A 21,396-nucleotide genomic window follows, 5' to 3' on the forward strand; every position below is an offset into this window, starting at 1 on the left:
CTCATTGATCACCTCTTTTTAGAAGCGCATCCTTCGAACACACTGTCGATTGGTCAGGTCTAAGTATGAGTGCTTCTCCCTGAAAATCATTTGCGGGTATGGCCTCCTCCTCATCAGTCTGCGACCTCCTCCATTACCCTGATAATTCTGCTCAATAAACCTTCTCACATCTAGATCCTCCATTAGATAGGTAGTCAGCAATACAGGCTGAGATAGTACAGGCCCCATTCTTTTTAAATCTCCAGAATATTTTTCAATGAATAAAAACTAAAATGCCGTTGATTTTAATCATTTACTCAGTAAAAATACCTTTTCCACTGTAAATTGCACTGTAAAGTCACGTTTCACCTCAGAAATAGAGATGCTGCTTTAGTGGATTGTTCCCAATTACAAAATGGCGGCTCCGAGCACTACCATCCATTCTCGCCCAATTAACATTGCGTAAAACCACTTTTTCCAGGACGGTATGCAGCTCCGGCAGTATGCAATGAAAATCAGACTTTTTGGGCGGTATGCGGGCGGTTCTGCATGGCGGACGGTGTGCATACTGCTCGGCGGTATGACAATGATGAATATTCCGCCGAGCGGTATGTTGGTGGCATGTAGGTGTTTTTTCACCAAAATCGCATTTTTGGGTGGAAAATGGGCGGTACTGGGCAGTATGTCGATGAATTTCGGGCCCTATAACTGAGGCAGTAGTGTAGACTGTAATGTTTTTTCATTCCTACCCTGCGACAGAAAGTATCCTGTATAAGTACAATTACTATTATTAAAATTTGTGATAATACATTTACCTCATCTTTCACTGCATAAATGTTTACTTCTTCCTCTTCCTCCTCCTCCTCCTCCTCCTCTTCTTTGTCACCTCCACTCTCAAGTCTGGCCTCTTTATCTGCCTTCCATTTTTGAACAGCTTCCATTATGACTAAAATAAGAACAGAAAGTTGAAATATTTGTAATACTCAAATCAAAAACTAATTTTGTTCGCATTTTATTTGTCCTTGCTCAAAATATAAATGTGTATGCTTGTCTTATGATGCAGATGTCCAGGTCACAGACTTCGCTATGCCTGTTACCAATGTTTCTCTTTGATTACATGCCTGGAAGGCGGAGACACACAGGACAGATATAACTGACCACAATGAAGATTGCCAGATTTCAGCATCTGGGAAGTGTGCGATTCAGTGCTGATATGTCAGATTTATGCAACAAACTCTCTTACTTCCATAGTTCACTACTGACCTAGCACTTCAGATATCAGTTTTAAATGCATTCATATGTGATGCTGAATGTCTAAGACTTTGGTACCAGCATGCAAAAAGCTTTTGTATTTTTTCTTGTGTGCACTACCTTTGTACTTTGTGGGGTATTTTTAAATGTGCGTTTTGGATTTGGGGATCTGCCATGCCAAATATTATCACAACTGTGGCAATGATGCTGGTAATCACATGCACACAAATAGAAATTTCTCACCACATTAATTAAACTAATCCAATGTCTGATGAGAAGAAGTCATTATGTGCTTTATTAAAGTCTAAATCTTTGACATTTGCCAAACATTTCTAAGAGTAGCTGTTAAGCAGGAGACTGATTGGAATTAGTGTTCAACAAAGAAATAGTAACACCACTGTACTAAACTGACAATGCATGATTAGTCTTCAGATATTAAGGGAATGAAGTGATATGGGGGAAAATGGAGTTGAGGTAGAAGATCAGCCATGATCTCACTGAATGGCGGAGCGGGCTCGAGGGGCTGAATGGCCTACTCCTGCTCCTAATTCTTATGTTCCGAGAACAGATCAATACCATAACTTTATCTTAAATGAGATACCACTGTTGCTCCTTTTTTATTTGCATTTACATTGAAGTCTGTATGTTATTTGGGGTCTGCATTAATGAGGCTGATTCAGGAATGTTAAACATGCTGGCAAAGATGCATATGGAATCTAATTGATTGAATCACTGATGTGTGACTGAAGGAGAACCACATGACCTACAAAGGGAATGGAATACAGCTATTTTTAAAAATCAGAGCATGCAAAGGCTAAACGAACTCCATTCATAAACAACATTCATAAACTAACCTCCAGTTTAACATACAAAGCTATGTTCTTACATTTAAAATACAGTAGTAATTTAAAATAAAATACCAAGACAAAAAATTATTTACTGGATCCTTCCAATACAATCAAAATTAACAAAAATGTGATTAGTATGGCAGAGTTTTAAAAAAAATCGAGGAGGAGGTCTGGAACAAGGTGTAAAGATCAAATTAATATAGAATTTGAAATCCACTGATCAAAACTGAAAAACAGTTAATAATGGCTCAACTCAATAATACAGTAAGTAAGCCGAGTCACATAAAATAGGAAAGTCACAGAGTTGGTTCCTAATCCATGTGAGTTAACCAATCTCAGCCAAGATGGTGGTACAGACACTACAACAGGTGTCAATGCTCCTTTGATAGAGCTCAAATTGGATAATGTTCCTATTAACACTTCTATTCATTCTCCAGCAACCTCAGCTGCCCACATGCGAATGAACAATGGGTAAAGACAGGAGAAGTCTGGATGGCTCCCAGTTACTGAGAATAGTAGGAAATATTCTCTTTCAAGCCACACACCAAGGGGGTAGAAAAGGTAGCTGGTTTTATTGGCAGGCCTATTGGTAAATCGTTGACCAAAGAGAAAGTCAGCATCACAGCCCTCTTCCTGGCTAGGATCACAGAGCAATAAAGGACAAAAGGGGCACATGGATAGTGGGCTAGAAATTGGCCAAATAGCGGTAGCACTGTTTTATTTGGTGCTAATCGCATTTAACGTCTTTTTTTAAGCGCAGAAATAGTGTCAAAAAATAAACGCGCAAAATTGGCCAAACACTTTTTCGCGATCGCTATAGCAGTAAAATAGCGCCGTTTTCCAACATTTTTATGCAACGAAACTCAATTTTTCGGCGGTTAAAAAAAAAACACCCGTTCTGCGCATATGCAAAAAAAAAAACATTTTTTTCCCCTCCCATTTTTTTCTGCCAATCCTTCTGGCACCTTCCAGATCACATGCAGGGTGTGCCCGTGCATGTGCAGTATACTCAGGGCTAAATCAGCCATTTTTGAGGGGAGATTTAAACATCAGCAGAGTTCAGCACAGTTCATCAAAAATTAAAAATGCAGGTTGATTCAGTAAGGAAGAGGGCCAGGAAATTCACTCAAGATGCAAATGAGGCCCACATCACTGCTGCAGAAAGCAGATTGGGGGGGGAGATTTCGAGGAAGGGTCATGGGAAAACTACACCCATCTGCTATAAAACGTGTGTGGAAAAGTGTGGCTGAGCAGGTTTCCTCAGTGGACTCTATCCAGAGGGACCATGTCCAGTGCAGGAAGAGGTGGAATGACCATTGCAGGGTCAAAAGAGTAAGTAATATTTTTATTTATGTACTCCAATTACTTAAATTGTAAATGTGACGCATGTTGGTGGCGCTAGGTTTAATGTTGCACCTTATTTACCACGAATGATCGTCACACATTATAAAGACTGCTTTTTGGCATCTTAAAAGATGTTTCTGCACTTTGATATTTTCCTGATGAACCACGTGCAACTACCAGGGCCATTAAACAGAGCACTGTAGTAAATGCACACAGTATGGCATAAGTGCTTTGATGACAATCTGTGTGTGCCACAAGAGCAGAAGGGCCCCTCTGTTAAAAATTTGTATGGTCATTTTGCAGGGAAAGTTGTCCCACAACCGCAGAGAGCAGCGGAAAACAGGCGGCAGTCCGGCAAAACTGGTCCCACTCACCCACCTTGAAAGTCACATGGGTGCCTCGCAGAGATCGACTATCCGTGGGGGTGCTGACCCCACGTTGGGAGAGTGAGGGCAAGTCCTGCGAAATCCACGGTCTGGATTGGTTTAATGTTACATACTGTCTGCAGGCTAGGCTTCGGTTAGTGCAATGTACTGTCTGCTGGCTAGGGTTCGATTAATGCAATGTACTGTCAGTCGTTGACATGTAATGCAGGAGTAGTGGTCCTTTATATGAGCCTACTGATGTCACCCTGCCCCCTCCCCTGCTGCTAACTAGCCGTCTGTTGTTTTCTATTTTGCAGATGTGGATTCCGAGTTATCAAATGCAGCAGAGAAAGCCCCCAAGCTCGATGGATGCCAATGGTCGAGGACACCGACCTCAGTCCTGCTGAGGAACCTCCATGGGAGGAGGCGCAGGAGGAGGAACAAGGTGTCATGGGGAGGGGGGGTGGGGGGTGGGGTGGAGCCCACAGGCAGCAGTTCGTCGATGGAGTACACCATTACATTCAGTGGTTATCCAGTATCCGAGGCCCCAGGTCCCAGGGTGTTGCAGCAAAGCACACCCAGGTTAGAAGTCTGTATGCAGTCTGTGCGGAAGCTGAGTCGTCAAAGCTGCTCTGCCGAAAGGCAGGCAGACAAGTAAATGGATTTGGTGGGACTGTCTGGGGAGAGCATCCAGCTCAGCCGACAGCTCCTCAAGGTCATGGGTGGGATCTCAGGAAACATTGCAGAACTATCTGTGGACAGTAGACTAGTAGCTGCAACGTGGGAGAACACAGAGGCTGTCAATGTCCAGCGGCAACTGACGGTCTCGACTCATGGCACTCCAGTCCCCTGTGTCATGCCACTCAGATTGACAAAACCAGTGAGTGGTGAGGCTGAGCAACAGGCTCTCCCACTCAGAAGCCGGGCCCTTCCACAGCCACAGCTTCTCCAGGGCTTCGAATGGCGTTTCCGAAGTCTGTCACCCAACAAAAGCAGCGCCCTATCCGCTCTGCTAATAAACGTCATGGGACCACCGGGAGTAGGGGTAGGGGTGTGGGGCAAGGACAACAATGGGGGGGGGGGGGGGCGTAAAGGTGGCTGTAGCTGAAGGATGTTTGGTGCAGGGGTTGTTCTTTTGCTGTTTTGCTGTTATTTAAGCAAAATTTACATTTCAAAAGTTTTAACATTCAAAAATATTATTGAAGTTTCTAAATTAACGTTTACAAAGTTTCATGAATGTACAACTGTACAAATGTTTAATAAATTTAAATTTCTTTTTTCACCTAAACCAAACTTGTGCAGTGTCTCATTTGCAGAATAACAGTGGGAAATAGTCAACATGGTGGGACAGAGTGGGCCGTCAATGATGAAACGTGCCATTCTGCCTTCATACAAATCGTTCGATTATCAGCTGCTGACGCAAGGCTTTTGCAGTGGGGAAAGCTCCATGAAGAGTTCTCCTCTGTCGTCATGGGTGGTGGCGGCACGGGTTCCTCATCCTCCTCCCCTCCCCCCACCCCATCTCCTGAGGTTCTGCAGTCCCCAGTGGCAAATCCTGTCCCCTCATGATGGCAAAGTTGTGTAGCATGTAGCACACCACAATGAACTCAGCGACCTGCTGAGGATAGTATTGCTGGGAGTCTCCAAAGTGGTGCCGGCATCAGAAGCGTTGCTTCAGCACTCCAATTGTCTTTGACGATGTTGCGTGTGGCTGTTTGGCTGTTATTGTAGCGATGCTCGGCTTCTGTCTGAGGGTTATGTGTGGGGGGGGGGGGGGGGGGGAAATCATGAGCCAGGTGGCGAGCCCGTAATCTTTGTCTGGCGTAAAAATAAAAAAGGGAAGGTGGCTCAACCGTGGCTATCAAGGGAAATCAGGGATAGTATTAAAGCCAAGGAAGTGGCATACAAATAGGCCAGAAATAGCAGCGAACCCGGGGACTGGGAGAAATTTAGAACTCAGCAGAGGAGGACAAAGGGTTTGATTAGGGCAGGGAAAATGGAGTACGAGAAGAAGCTTGCAGGGAACATTAAGGCGGATTGCAAAAGTTTCTATAAGTATGTAAAGAGAAAAAGGTTAGTAAAGACAAACGTAGGTCCCCTGCAGTCAGAATCAGGGGAAGTCATAACGGGGAACAAAGAAATGGCAGACCAATTGAACAAGTACTTTGGTTCGGTATTCACCAAGGAGGACACAAACAACCTTCCGGATATAAAAGGGGTCAGCGGGTCTAGTAAGGAGGAGGAACTGAGGGAAATCTTTATTAGTCGGGAAATTGTGTTGGGGAAATTGATGGGATTGAAGGCCGATAAATCCCCAGGGCCTGATGGACTGCATCCCAGAGTACTTAAGGAGGTGGCCTTGGAAATAGCGGATGCATTGACAGTCATTTTCCAACATTCCATTGACTCTGGATCAGTTCCCATCGAGTGGAGGGTAGCCAATGTAACCCCACTTTTTAAAAAAGGAGGGAGAGAGAAAACAGGGAATTATAGCCTGACCTCAGTAGTGGGTAAAATGATGGAATCAATTATTAAGGATGTCATAGCAGCGCATTTGGAAAATGGTGACATGATAGGTCCAAGTCAGCATGGATTTGTGAAAGGGAAATCATGCTTGACAAATCTTCTGGAATTTTGTGAGGATGTTTCCAGTAAAGTGGACAAAGGAGAACCAGTTGATGTGGTATATTTGGACTTTCAGAAGGCTTTCGACAAGGTCCCACACAAGAGATTAATGTGCAAAGTTAAAGCTCATGGGATTGGGGGTAGTGCGCTGACGTGGATTGAGAACTGGTTGTCAGACAGGAAGCAAAGAGTAGGAGTAAATGGGTACTTTTCAGAATGGCAGGCAGTGACTAGTGGGGTACCGCAAGGTTCTGTGCTGGGGCCCCAGCTGTTTACATTGTACATTAATGATTTAGACGAGGGGATTAAATGTAGTATCTCCAAATTTGCGGATGACACTAAGTTGGGTGGCCGTGTGAGCTGCGAGGAGGATGCTATGAGGCTGCAGAGCGACTTGGATAGGTTAGGTGAGTGGGCAAATGAATGGCAGATGAAGTATAATGTGGATAAATGTGAGGTTATCCACTTTGGTGGTAAAAACAGAGAGACAGACTATTATCTGAATGGTGACAGATTAGGAAAAGGGGAGGTGCAACGAGACCTGGGTGTCATGGTACATCAGTCATTGAAGGTTGGCATGCAGGTACAGCAGGCGGTTAAGAAAGCAAATGGCATGTTGGCCTTCATAGCGAGGGGATTTGAGTACAGGGGCAGGGAGGTGTTGCTACAGTTGTACAGGGCCTTGGTGAGGCCACAACTGGAGTATTGTGTACAGTTTTGGTCTCCTAACTTGAGGAAGGACATTCTTGTTATTGAGGGAGTGCAGCGAAGATTCACCAGACTGATTCCCGGGATGGTGGGACTGACCTATCAAGAAAGACTGGATCAACTGGGCTTGTATTCACTGGAGTTCAGAAGAATGAGAGGGGACCTCATAGAAACGTTTAAAATTCTGACGGGTTTAGACAGATTAGATGCAGGAAGAATGTTCCCAATGTTGGGGAAGTCCAGAACCAGGGGTCACAGTCTAAGGATAAGGGGTAAGCCATTTAGGACCGAGATGAGGAGAAACTTCTTCACCCAGAGAGTGGTGAACCTGTGGAATTCTCTACCACAGAAAGTAGTTGAGGCCAATTCACTAAATATATTCAAAAGGGAGTTAGATGAAGTCCTTACTACTCGGGGGATCAAGGGGTATGGCGAGAAAGCAGGAAGGGAGTACTGAAGTTTCATGTTCAGCCATGAACTCATTGAATGGCGGTGCAGGCTAGAAGGGCTGAATGGCCTGCTCCTGCATCTATTTTCTATGTTTCTATGTCCCCCCCCCCCACAACCGCATCCAGCTCTGGCCTTGTGGCTGACGCTCAAACAGCTGTGAGACAGTGCTCTCACGCAAGATGAAAGCATCATGGATGCTCCCTGGAAATTGAGCATTTACTGCTATGATGCGCTGAGTATGGTCGCAGATGATCTGTATGTTCAGCGAGTGGAATCCCTTCAGTTTTGGTAAACCTCTGGATCCTCAAAAGGTGCGCGCAGGGCGATGTGCATACAGTCAATGGCAGCCTGTACCTTCGGGAAGTCAGTAATTCATGCAAAGCCTAAAGCCCACTCATTCTGTGCCACCCTGGTCATTGAGAAGTTTATGAAGTCTTTCCTGCTTGCATACAGTGCAGTAGTCACCTGGCGAATGCAGCGATGTGTAGCAAACTGCAAGATGGAATATTAGTCCCCTGCTGATGCCTGAAAGGAGCCGGAGGCATAGAAGGCAAGTGCCGCAATCACCTTCACCTCGACGGGCAGTGCAGTCTTCCTCATGCTTGTATGTCTGCCTTTATGAGCTGGCATAGCTGTGACCACCTCTTTTTGAAAGCGCAGCCTTCTAACACACTGTGCCTCAGACAGGTGCAGGTATGAGTGCTGTTCCCTGAAAATTCGTGGCGGGGGGTGGGGGGTGGGCGGGCGGTAAGGTCTCTTCCCCATAAGTCTGCAGGCTCTTTGATTGCACTGATAATGCTGTTGAATAAACCTTCTTCCAGGTCTCTGCTCCATAGAAAAAGCAGCCAGCAATAATGGCAGAGAGAGCATAGGCCCCATTCTTTTTAATGTCCTTAAAAACGAAGTATAAACTCACAAAAAGCTCAAAGTTTAAAACGCAGCCTTCCCTCCAAATGCACTCTAGCTCCATTTTTCAACGTGGTGCCATTAGCGCCGGTTTCGTCGTGAATCCGACCTGGTAAGACTTGCATTTTCTGGGCGGTATTTTTTGCGGAATTTAAAAATGACGATATTGGCCAAATTTTCAATAACGGCGATATCCGAGTGTTTGATGCCGAGTGCCATCACAAAAACGGTCTAAACAAAGGCGTATAAATATTTCTTTTACTGCCGGCGGTAAACCTCTGGCCAATATAACCAAATGACAGAAAAAAAATTTCGTGCCAAAAAACACCTTTACCGCGAATAAAATGGTGGTAAAATGGGTGCAAGACTAGCCAATTTCCCCCAGTGACTGGAGGGAAGTTAAAACTAAAATGATTAAATCAGATGAAAGATTCAGATCTGGCCTTGTCTCACTGAATATTTAAGTCCACCTTCCAAAAGGCTGGAGAAGTGCACGTTGACACATGCAAATTAAATATCAAACAAGATCAAGGTAGTCCTATTGTTACCCCTAAGTGTCATTATTGCCTAATAAGATATTGGTCAGCATGAGCATACGCCCGAATTCAAGACACTCAGACCGCTTAAGGAAGTGACCAGGACCCAAGTGATCAGACGGTTTAAAAAAAAATCCACTCTTGGAACAACAGAACTTTTCCCATCTGTTTATCAAATTATCACAATTATTGGGCAGCAAACCCCACAAAACAAGACTGTTCTATTTAAGACTGCACAGGCGGTCACCTTAGTAAGTGGCTGACACCCAACACATTGGGCCCAAGTTTCGGCCTCAGTTGCTCCTGATTTTTTGGAGCAACTGGTGTAGAACGGAGTATCTTAGAAATTCAAATTCTCGGCATTTAGTTTGCTCCAGTTCTAGTCAGTTAGAACAGTTTCACTTTGGAACAGAACTTTTTTTTCAAAAGGGGGCGTGTCAGGCCACTTACGCCTGTTTTCAAAGTTTCGGCAGTGAAAACTTACTTCAAACTAACTTAGAATGGAGTAAGGGAAGATTTTTGTACACTCTACACTTTAGAAAATCAGGCGTAGGTTACAAATCAGGCTTAGGGAATGGGGGGAGGGGGGTTTAAAGGGAAGTTTACAAACATTAAACACTTCAGTTTTACAAATAAAAAGGCCATCATCAATAATAAATGATAAAAACATCAATAAATCAACCAATAAACCAATCAAAAAAAATTAATAAGAAATAATTTTTTTTTTAAATGAATAAATAAAACATTTTCTACTTACCGACTGCAGCACCGGGAGCCCTCCAACAGCGTGCTGGGATGCCCCCCGCTCGCCCCCCGCCCAGTGTGTCTCTGTCAGTGTCTCTATCTCTCTGTCTGTCTGTGTGTGTCTCTCACTCTCTGTCTGTCTGTCAGTGTCTGTGTTTCTGACAGCGAGGGGTGGAGGGGAGGGGGAGGATGGGAAGGGGGGGGTGGAGGGGAGGAGGGGTGGTAGAGTGGGGAAGAGGGGGTGGGCGGGGAGGGGGGTGACAAGTGAGGGAGGGGAGGGGGGGTGAGGGGAGGGGGTTGAGAAGGGAGGGAGGGAGGGAGGGGGGGAGGGAGGGAGGGGTGAGGAGGGAGGGGGGAGGGAGGGGTGAGAAGGGAGGGGGGGGGTGAGAAGGCAGGGAGGGGAGGGGGGTGAGAAAGGAGGGAGGAGAGGGGGGAAGAGAAGGAAGGGAGGGAGGGAGCAGGGGGGTGAGAGAAGGGAGGGAGGGAGGGGAGGGGGGAAGAGAGAGAGGGAGAGAAGGGAGAGAGAGAGAGAGAGAGAAAGATAGGAGAGGGAGGCTGAACGGGCCGGGCCCGGCTGGGCCCAAGACTTCGAGCTTAGACTTACCGGATTGACAGGTAGGTGGCGTCGGAACCAGGGTCCGGGGGCGTCGGGAGCACGGATCGGGGAGAGCGTGGGTCGGGGCGAAGGGGGGGGGGGGGGGGGGGGGGAAAATCGGTCGGTGGGGGGGCGGAGATCGGTCCGGTGGGGCGGGGGAGATCGGTCGGGAGCGGGGAAAGCGGAGGTCGGGTCAGGTCCGGAGGAAGCAGGAGCTGGGCATGGGAGGAGCCTTATGCACGCAGCCCCAGTGAGGCCATTCGGCCAGGGCTAGGGACTGCGTGCTTCGGGCCCCTCCCACACAGTTTTGGGCGCCTGGAGCTACTGCACTTGCGCGTCCACTGTAGCGCATGTGCAGAGGTCCCGGCACTGTTTTCAGCGCAGGGACCTAGCTCCGCCCCCTGCAGCTCGTGCTGCGCCGCGCCGAGGGCCAGCAGGGAGCCGGAGAATCTGGAAGTTTTTTTCAGGCGCACTTTGTGGCGTGAAAAACGGGCATCCAGGTTGGGGCTGCGCCGTTCTAGGCGCGGCCCGAAACTTGGGCCCCATTATTGCCAGAGATCGTTATGTTCTGGCTCTTTCACATTTTGCATAATTTAATGGAGTTTCTGCAGCTAATGGTATTAAGTGTAAATATTTGTAGGAATTTTTTTCTTAAATGTATAAATTTCTATTTTATTGTGCAATTGTTTTCCTCACCAAGGCCATCAAATGGCTGTTATGTTCTGGCAGGAACATATTATTGTTAAATACTCCTTTGGGACGGCCTCAAGGTAGATACCGCCTATATGAAATTCTCATGATTTCCTCTTGAAAGAGGCAACTATTCCAAGATGTTGCTGAAATGCAAGTGGGCAGCAGTCCTAGTTTTATGCACAAATGACAACAAATGGGAAATCTTGAATTTGTGGATTATTTTAACCAGCCTGTTGCAGCGGCCTGCAAAAAAACTGGCACTTAAAAAAAAACAACCCAATTTATTTTCCTCAGATTTCACAATGTAAACTGCGCTATTGTACTAATGCTAAAATACCATTACAGTCACACAAGAGGATAACTGTGCAAGTCATACAACCATGAATTAAATTCTGAAATGCTATCTACAGCATCCCAAGGTTGCATTAAATAAACTTTCATTACAGTGCCAGCTTGGCTCAGTTGTAGCACTCCAACTGGTTAGTTAGAAGGTTGAAGTCAAGTGCCACTGCAAGACTTGAACACGTAATCTAGGCTGACACTTCAGTGCAATACTGAAGAAATGCTGCATCATCAGAAATTCCGGCTTGTAGATGAGGTTGCGAAGAAGCAGACAGGGTCTCAGTTTAAATGGATGTCAAAGATCCCATGGCACCTTCTCAAAGAAGAACAGGGAGTTCCCCCAGTGACCTGGTCAACTTTCACCCCAAAAACAGATTAACTGATCATTCATCTTATCGTTGCTTGTGAGGCTTTGCTGTGCACACATTGCCAGCTGTGGTTGTCTACAAAAACAGTGACTACACTTCAAAAAGTAAGTAATTGACTGTGATGCGCTTTGGGATGTCCTGAGCGTGTCCCTCATCCACTAGGATGATAGTGCCACTAAAGGAGAGACTATAAGTTCATGGTAGATAGGTGCATTGATAACTACGCAGGCCAATACGTGCTAAGCATGCTCTACCACAAACCTCACACAACCATTTTCCTTTAATTCCTCAGACATTGCTGATCCTTTAGTCTCTCGTGTCTTGCCTCCACACTGGTACAGTGTAGTTCAAAACCCGTCACTTCTTCTCTCACATCATTGCCATCTGTTGGAAACCTATGTTTCTCTGTTACACTGCTTTGAATGAATCTTCAGTGTTGTTGTAGCACCTTTATTGTCCATTCCGTTCATCATTTCTCCATAAAACACCTGCTTTGGTAACCATACGTCGTCCTAATAACATGGCCAGCCCAATGGAACTCAGCACTGATTATCATAGCCTCAATGCTGATACCATAGGCATGTTCCAGTGCTTTGTTGTTAATGATCTTGTCCTGCCAACAACTGAGAAGGAAGGCATCTTTGGTGAAAAATTTCTGACTCTTCACTGTGCTTTTTATAGTGTTCATGTTTCACATCCATACAGGAGATGGGCAAGGACAGCTACCTTATAAGCCTTTAAGCTTAGTGGCAACCGCGCTGATTCCAAACACACTTGGAGTCTACCAGAAACCAAACTTGCTCTCTGTAGGTGACCCTTCACTTCCTTATCGATCCTTGCATAATCCCTTAGTACACTTCCAAGATCGTGAACTTCTAGACCACATTCAATTCAGTTTTCCCAAATAGTGATCGATGGTTAAACATGGGCTAGACTTTCCACTTTGCTTGTTATCGCCCAAAAAATGGGTGGTGTTCCAGCAATGTACGATGTCTCAGCCTTACCGATCGCTGGGACATCGCCCATTTTTCAGGCCACGATTTTCCACTTGGCGATAGGCCAGCGATGTGAAATGGGCGATGCGAAAGGTCGGCGATGTGACGTGTGCTCAGCGAACGGCCAGCGATGTGGAAGGCAAAAGCTTCCCTAGCAATGGGCTTCTGCGCATACGTGGTTTTTTTTTGCTGACTGGTTTTCCCGTGTTTCGGGAGGTTAGGGGTCATCCACACATGTAAGGAAGGGCAGAGAGAGAGAGAGAGCGAGAGAGAGAGGGAGGATAGATAGAGAGAGAGAGAGAGAGAGAGGAGGAAGGCAGAGACGAAAGAGAAAGAGAAAGAGAGATCAACAAAAAATATGAGTGATAAGCAAATATAATAGAAATATGTAATATACTGTTGTAATATATACTTTTACAAACTTCATAAACTTTATAAAAGTTAAAAAATTTCAGAAAGCCATCAGGAAGCTGATGGGGAGAGGAAGAAGGCGAAGCCCTTCAGTGATGAGGCCAATGAGGCCCTAGTCAATGAGGTGCATTCCCGGTGGGGACAATTGACTATGGGTGCGCATGGGAAACTCCCACCCCGTGTTTATAGGAAAATTTGGGCAGAGATCGTGGACGTGGTGTCCTCCGCCTTCCATAAGGCGAGGGGGTCGGACCAGTGCCGCAAACGCTGGAACAGCTTGGTAGCTAAAACAAGAGTAAGTTGCATTTTATATTGTACTGATGCAAATTTTAATTATAATAATGAATCTCCTATATTGAATTTAAGTTTGTCATTCATAAATGTATTACATAAACTCCATGTTAAGATCTGGCCAGTCTCTGAACCTGGGATTATGTAGAGGGAGCTTTACTCTGTAAATAACCCCATGCTGCAGCTGCCCTGGGAGTGTTTGATGGGACAGTGTGGAGGAAGCTTTCTAACCCATGCTGCAGCTGCCCAGGGAGTGTTTGACAGTTTGGAGAGAGCTTTACTCTGTATCTAACCCCATGCTGCAACTGCCCTTGGAGCGTTTGATGGGATGGAAGTCTCTCTGGCTGCTACAGTATAGAGAGATGTATATGTGTCATGCTGTAGCATGTAACGTTTTAAACTGTTGTGACTTCATGATACTACCCAGTCAATTATCTTATGCTATGCTCTTTTCTCGTTTGCAGGAAGATACCTAGCAACCGTGCTGAGCAGAGGCGCACCGCCGGGGGGGGGGGGGGGGGGGGGGGGGCTCTGCTCAGCTACAGCGATTAACTGACCTTGAGGCCACGCTGGTGGGACATGAAAGCTGTTTGGCAACCACCTGCGGTCTGGCGGAGCCCAGCCATGCGTCTCGTGAGTAATGTGTCAAACAGTATTAAAGAGTAATGTAATGTCCTGTAATTAAAATGCAATATACGAATGATGTCATGTCATGTCATGCATGCAGCCTTTGGCCACAAGCAGGGGATGCAGCCGCTACAGCTTCCCGGGGTAGTGAAATGTATTGATATGTAACGTCTCTCGTTAATGTGCACCGTTATGTTCTAATAAGCTCTGTAATAAGCTCATGTGTTTTTAAGGTCATCCTGAGACGCTGGTCGAGGTGCAACCAGCACCTGGTGAGGAGGAGGAGGAGCGCGACAACAACATCACCACCATTGAGCTCGAGGAGGAGGAGCACCAGCAGCAGCAGACAATTGTGGAAGGGGGAGGGGCGAGGGAGAGAATGAACCTGCGGTCATCTCACTTGAGATTGAAAAGGCACCGGGACCAGGCAGTGTGCAGCCGGCAACGCCACGGAGGCCGGGTCAGCGAGGTCAGCAATCGCCTCCCATGGACGATCCATTGGAGGGCCTGATGTCCCTGTGCTCGGAGAGGCCGCGAGCTTCTCCAGGAGGTTTAGCCAGTTTGCGCGTGACTTTTCACACATGTCTGCTATGCAACTGGAGGTAGCACGGCAGACACTGGAAGAGATGCGTGAGCAAACCGCCGCAACCATTGCCCTTCGGCATGCGCTGCTGGCTGAACACGACACTGCACCCCAAGGTGTCGTGTTGGGTCCAAGTACAACCCCGAGCACTCAAGTGAGTACGGAGGATACACTTCCTCTTGACTCGGAAGACGAGCAGCCAGCTTCGTCTTCCACTCCAACACCTCCACCACGGCAGGAAGTCTTGCTGTTGCCCGCTGCACGCCAGCGTCGTCTCGGTCTGCGGGGACCAAAACGGGCGGGAGGTTCTAATACACGGGGAGCGGGGGGAAGAGAAAAGGACCTGGAGAGAAATGTGGCCGCAGGTAGGGAAAGGGGTTGTTTTTGCAATGCTCGTGTCCATGTTACATTTTTTATAGTTAAGTTGTTGCTGCTAATGTGCGTTCATAGTTGGGGAGGGGATAGGGGGGGGCGAAGGGTGTTGATTAAAAGAAATTTAAAATTTGTTGTTTGCAATAAATGTTTTTACTGAATTTAACAATTGTTATGCATTCTCTTATAGCTAAGTTAAGCACTTTTTAAATTTAACATTTTAATAATTGCTCTGCATTTGTTGTGCATTCTCTTATAATAACATAAGTTTAGTTAAGTTAAGCATTAATGCAAATGTTGTACAACAAAGGCCAGGCCAGTGCAGGCAAGGCTAAAACATAACAATGCAAATGCAACTTTTGTTTAACCATAACTGTAAATGTAAATGTGACTATTTCTAATGTAAAGCGTTCATATATGAGCTGCTGACGCAACAGCTTTGCAGGCGCGTAACTCCCACGGGATACTGGTCTTCTGGGGGGGGGGGGAGGGAGGGGGGGTTGGGACCATGGCTAGATCTTCAGGCTGATTGTTCTCCCAGAGGTCCTCACCAGCCTTCTCTTGCTCCTTCTCATAGAAACATAGAAAATAGGTGCAGGAGTAGGCCATTCGGCCCTTCTAGCCTGCACCGCCATTCAATGAGTTCATGGCTGAACATGCAACTTCAGTACCCCATTCCTGCTTTCTTGACATACCCCTTGATCCCCCTAGTAGTAAGGACTACATCTAACTCCTTTTTGAATATATTTAGTGAATTGGCCTCAACAACTTTCTGTGGTAGAGAATTCCACAGGTTCACCACTCTCTGGGTGAAGAAGTTTCTCCTCATTTCGGTCCTAAATGGCTTACCCCTTATCCTTAGACTGTGACCCCTGGTTCTGGACTTCCCCAACATTGGGAACATTCTTCCTGCATCTAACCTGTCTAAACCCATCAGAATTTTAAACGTTTCTATAAGGTCCCCTCTCATTCTTCTGAACTCCAGTGAATACAAGCCTAGTTGATTTAGTCTTTCTTGATAGGTCAGTCCCGCCATCCTGGGAATCAGTCTGGTGAACCTTCGCTGCACTCCTTCAATAACAAGAATGTCCTTCCTCAGGTTAGGAGACCAAAACTGTACACAATACTCCAGGTGTGGCCTCACCAAGGCCCTGTACAACTGTAGCAACACCTCCCTGCCCCTGTACTCAAATCCCCTCCCTATGAAGGCCAACATACCATTTGCTTTCTTAACCGCCTGCTGTACCTGCATGCCAACCTTCAATGACTGATGTACCATGACACCCAGGTCTCGTTGCACCTCCCCTTTTCCTAATCTGTCACCATTCAGATAATAGTCTGTCTCTCTGTTTTTACCACCAAAGTGGACAACCTCACATTTATCCACATTATACTTCATCTGCCATTCATTTGCCCACTCACCTAACCTATCCAAGTCACTCTGCAGCCTCATAGCATCCTCCTCGCAGCTCACACTGCCACCCAACTTAGTGTCATCCGCAAATTTGGAGATACTACATTTAATCCTCTCGTCTAAATCATTAATATACAGTGTAAACAGCTGGGGCCCCAGCACAGAACCTTGCGGTACCCCACTACTCACCGCCTGCCATTCTGAAAAGTACCCATTTACTCCTACTCTTTGCTTCCTGTCTGACAACCATTTCTCAATCCATGTCAGCACACTACCCCCAATCCCATGTGCTTTAACTTTGCACATTAATCTCTTGTGTGGAACCTTGTCGAAAGCCTTCTGAAAGTCCAAATATACCACATCAACTGGTTCTCCCTTGTCCACTCGACTGGAAACATCCTCAAAAAATTCCAGAAGATTTGTCAAGCATGATTTCCCTTTCACAAATTCATGCTGACTTGGACCTATCATGTCACCTCTTTCCAAATGCGCTGCTATGACATCCTTAATAATTGATTCCATCATCTTACCCACTACCGATGTCAGGCTGACCGGTCTATAATTCCCTGTTTTCTCTCTCCCTCCTTTTTTAAAAAATGGGGTTACATTGGCTACCCTCCACTCGATAGGAACTGATCCAGAGTCAATGGAATGTTGGAAAATGACTGTCAATGCATCCACTATTTCCAAGGCCACCTCCTTAGGTACTCTGAGATGCAGTCCATCAGGCCCTGGAGATTTATCGGCCTTCAATCCCATCAATTTCTCCAACACAATTTCCTGACTACTAAGGATTTCCCTCAGTTCCTCCTCCTTACTAGACCCTCTGACCCTTCTTATATCCGGAATGTTGTTAGTGTCCTCCTTAGTGAATACCGAACCAAAGTACTTGTTCAAAATAGTCCGCCATTTCTTTGTTCCCCGTTACGACTTCCCCTGATTCTGACTGCAGGGGACCTACATTTGTCTTTACTAACCTTTTTCTCTTTACATATCTGTAGAAACTTTTGCAATCTGTCTTAATGTTCCCTGCAAGCTTCTTCTCGTACTCCATTTTCCCTGCCCTAATCAAACCCTTTGTCCTCCTCTGCTGAGTTCTAAATTTCTCCCAGTCTCTGGGTTCGCTGCTATTTCTGGCCAATTTGTATGCCACTTCCTTGGCTTTAATACTATCCCTGATTTCCCTTGATAGCCACGGTTGACCCACCTTCGCTTTTTTATTTTTATGCCAGACAGGAATGTACAATTGTTGTAGTTCATCCATGCGGTCTCTAAATGTCTGCCATTGCCCATCCACAGTCAACCCCTCAAGTATCATTCGCCAATCAATCCTAGCCAATTCACGCCTCATACCTTCAAACTTACCCTTCTTTAAATTCTGGACCATGGTCTCTGAATTAACTGTTTCATTCTCCATCCTAATGCAGAATTCCACCATATTATGGTCACTCTTCCCCAAGGGGCCTCGCACAACGAGATTGCTAATTAATCCTCTCTCATTACACAACACCCAGTCTAAGATGGCCTCTCCCCTAGTTGGTTCCTCGACATATTGGTCTAGAAAACCATCCCTTATGCACTCCAGGAAATCCTCCTCCACCGTATTGCTTCCAGTTTGGTTAGCCCAATCTATGTGCATATTAAAGTCACCCATTATAACTGCTGCACCCTTATTGCATGCACCCATAATTTCTTGTTTGATGCCCCCCCCAACATCACTACTACTGTTTGGAGGTCTGTACACAACTCCCACTAACGTTTTTTGCCCTTTGGTGTTCTGCAGCTCTACCCATATAGATTCCACATCATTCAAGCTAATGTCATTCCTAACTATTGTATTAATCTCCTCTTTAACCAGCAATGCTACCCCACCTCCTTTTCCTTTTATTCTATCCTTCCTGAATGTTGAATACCCCTGGATGTTGAGTTCCCAGCCCTGATCATCCTGGAGCCACGTCTCCGTAATCCCAATCACATCATATTTGTTAACATCTATTTGCACAGTTAATTCATCCACCTTATTACGGATACTCCTTGCATTAAGACACAAAGCCTTCAGGCTTGTTTTTTTTAACACTCTTTGTCCTTTTAGAATTTTGTTGTACAGTGGCCCTTTTTGTTCTTTGTCTTGCGTTTCTCTGCCCTCCACTTTTTCTCCTCCTCGTTTCTCGCCGGCTGGCTCTTCCGTCTCCCCTCCTTCTGGAGGTGGACCTGCAGCCCCATCTGGCATTTGTCATCCTCTCCTTATAGCTAGGTTATGCAGCATGCAACACACCACAATAAACTCAGCGACCTGGTCAGGGCGGTACTGTAGGCTGCCACCAGAGTGGTCCAGGCATCTAAAGCACTGCTTTAGGACACCAATTGTCTTTCGACGATGTTGCGTGTGGCTATGTGGCTTTCGTTGTAACGTTTCTCTGCTTCAGTGACGGGATTACGCAGTGGGGTCATCAGCCAGCTGACAAGGCCATATCCCTTGTGGTCGACAACAAGCTGCACATTCAGGGAGTGGAATCCCTTTCTGTTACGAAACACCTCCGTGTTCTGTAAAGGGGCTTTCAGGGCAATGTGCGCGCTGTCTATTGCTCCCTGCACCTTGGGAAAGTTGGCTATTCTCGAGAAACCCAAAGCCCTCCCGGTCTGTGCCTCCCTGGTCATAGGGAAGCTTATAAAGTTCATTCTGAGAGCGTAAAGGGCTGCAGTCACCTGCCGAATGCAGCAGCATGTGGCGTGCTGAGAGATACCACAGATGTCGCCAGCTGAAGCCGGAAAGGATCCTGATGCGTAGAACGATAGTGCCGCAGTACCCTTTACCTCAATGAGAAATGCGGTTCTGACGGTGCTAGAAGGCTGCCGATCCCTCTTGATGAGCTGGCAAATCTCATCGATGACCTCCTTCGGGAAGCACAGCCTTTTAAAACATGCATTTTCAGACAAGTGGAGGTAAGATTGCGTTTCTTTGTACCCTCGTTGGCTGTACACTCGCCTCCTCTGTCTCTGCATTACTCTGCCACTTTTTCGACTGATCCCTTCAGAAACCAGCGTGTGAGCAGTTATGAGTAATGGCACAGAAAGCATAGGCCCCATAACTATCAATAATTATTTTCACTTGTTATGAATGCACTTTTCAGTAAAAAATGCATAATCTACTATTGGTACAATATAAATCTGAATGGAAAAGACCCTTAAATAACTCTCAAATATCTTAGCTCGAGTTTTTTAGCTGCCTCCTCCCTTCCTCCGAAATTCAAAATGGCGTTCGTTCAGTGAGAAAGGCCCGGGAAAAGCAACTATTATCCAGCGATGTTCTCGGCGAGCGATCAGCCCGGCAATGTGACAGAAGTTCAACTCGGTGATGTGCGCGAAGTGAGCCGAAACTTGGGTGCTTAATTTTCCGTCGATGTTCCAGCCTGAGTTTCCATTTTTTGCTCAAAATGGGCGATAGAAATCCATTTTGAGCGATGTGGTGGAAAGTCTAGCCCATGGCTTCCCAAGGGCTAGTTGTAAGCATGTAGCTACCAGTGGAAGCTGCGAGTCTACCCATCATCAGCTGAAGGTCCTCTTCATAATGGTTCCGTCATCAGCATGTCATTTTATAATTTGTTTGGAGTCTTTAGTCAATGCTCACAGTCTTGATAGATCAAACAATTTCCCTATTGTGCAGATTTGTATCCTAACTCTTATCTGAAGTTCTTTCACGAATCATCCAGTAGAGCTGCATAAAAGAGTGAAATAGAGCAGTGCCCAGTACGCTTCCTTGCTTCACTCCATTTGAAATAGGGAATGGTCCGGACAGATCATCATCAATACACACTGTCTCGCATCTCATTATGGAGCAGTTTCAGAACTGACAAGAACTTCTCAGTCAACCGAATTTCCTCAAGTCACCAAAATCTGACTGACCGTGTGGAAAGCTTTGGTCAAGTCAATAAATGCCACGTATTTTACTCCCGGCACTTCTCATTAATTTGCTGAATAACAAAGATCATATTCTGTGACTGGCCCTAAAGCTGCATTGTGTTACCGTTAGTCTTCTGTATACCATTATCAGCAGCAGGCAATCAAATTGACTCAGATTCTTGCCAGCTATAGACAAAAGTTAGATGCCCCGATAGTTAACATGGTCAGAATTCCATTATCTTCCACAATACAGCTCGAACATCATCAATCTTTAGTGTTTCAACATTCAATCGCCTTGGGCATTTTGCAGCTATATAGCGGCGCCTTGGCATCACTACCAAGGACATCTTTGAGCACATCACTCAATGATCGGTCGATCCAGCAGTCAGCTCCCTGCATGGACGATGTAATCCTGACATTATGAAGATTCCTCGGACGCACAATGACATTGTCTAGCAGGTGCTATTGTCGGGATCTTGGCTGCACCCACATTGCCTTTTTCTTATCCGGCTGTCGGAACACCGTGCTTGTGATAGCCAGTCCACCCCAGCACACAATTGGGGAGCAGGGAACCATTCCTGTTTATACCACTAATCCCATGCCGAACTAAAACCCTCACTTGGTCACAACAGCCCTTCCTACGCATGCATTGAAATCTCCCATAATAATTAGGTTGTCAGAAACGGGGGCTGCAGTAACCAGCTCATCTAGTTCACTGTAGAACTTTTTCTTTTCCTCCTATGGACTCATCATAGTTGGTACATAGAAACTCATGATTGTAGTGTAGCATCCTCATACGAAGTTGCATATACATTAGCTGGTCATTTATGCAACATAGGCAAACTCTCCAGTTGGGTAAAGATATCAGTACGAATTACAAGCCCAACACTAGCAAGACGATATTCTTCTACCAAGTTTCCTCACCAGAAGAACATATAACCTACACCCAGCCTCCGCCAGCCGCTTTTTGTCAGCCAATCTGGTTTCTCTACAAGAGCAGCGACATACACTCCACATTTAACCGGGAAGTACAATAGGATGACCAAGAA

The 21,396-nt window shown here is 46.0% G+C and overlaps 1 protein-coding gene across 2 annotated transcripts in view; it reads right to left on the bottom strand.

The window, feature by feature from the left end:
- isy1 (ISY1 splicing factor homolog) overlaps positions 1-21,396 on the bottom strand; it is a 46,559-nt gene that overhangs the window by 8,048 nt on the left and 17,115 nt on the right. For both annotated transcript variants that reach the window (XM_070895352.1, XM_070895353.1), the window contains exon 9: positions 795-925. In XM_070895352.1, coding sequence (XP_070751453.1) covers positions 795-925 — 131 coding nt within the window. The remainder of the gene's footprint in view (positions 1-794; positions 926-21,396) is intronic.

Source organism: Pristiophorus japonicus, chromosome 12, assembly GCF_044704955.1.
Source record: "Pristiophorus japonicus isolate sPriJap1 chromosome 12, sPriJap1.hap1, whole genome shotgun sequence".
Lineage (NCBI taxonomy): Eukaryota > Metazoa > Chordata > Chondrichthyes > Pristiophoridae > Pristiophorus > Pristiophorus japonicus.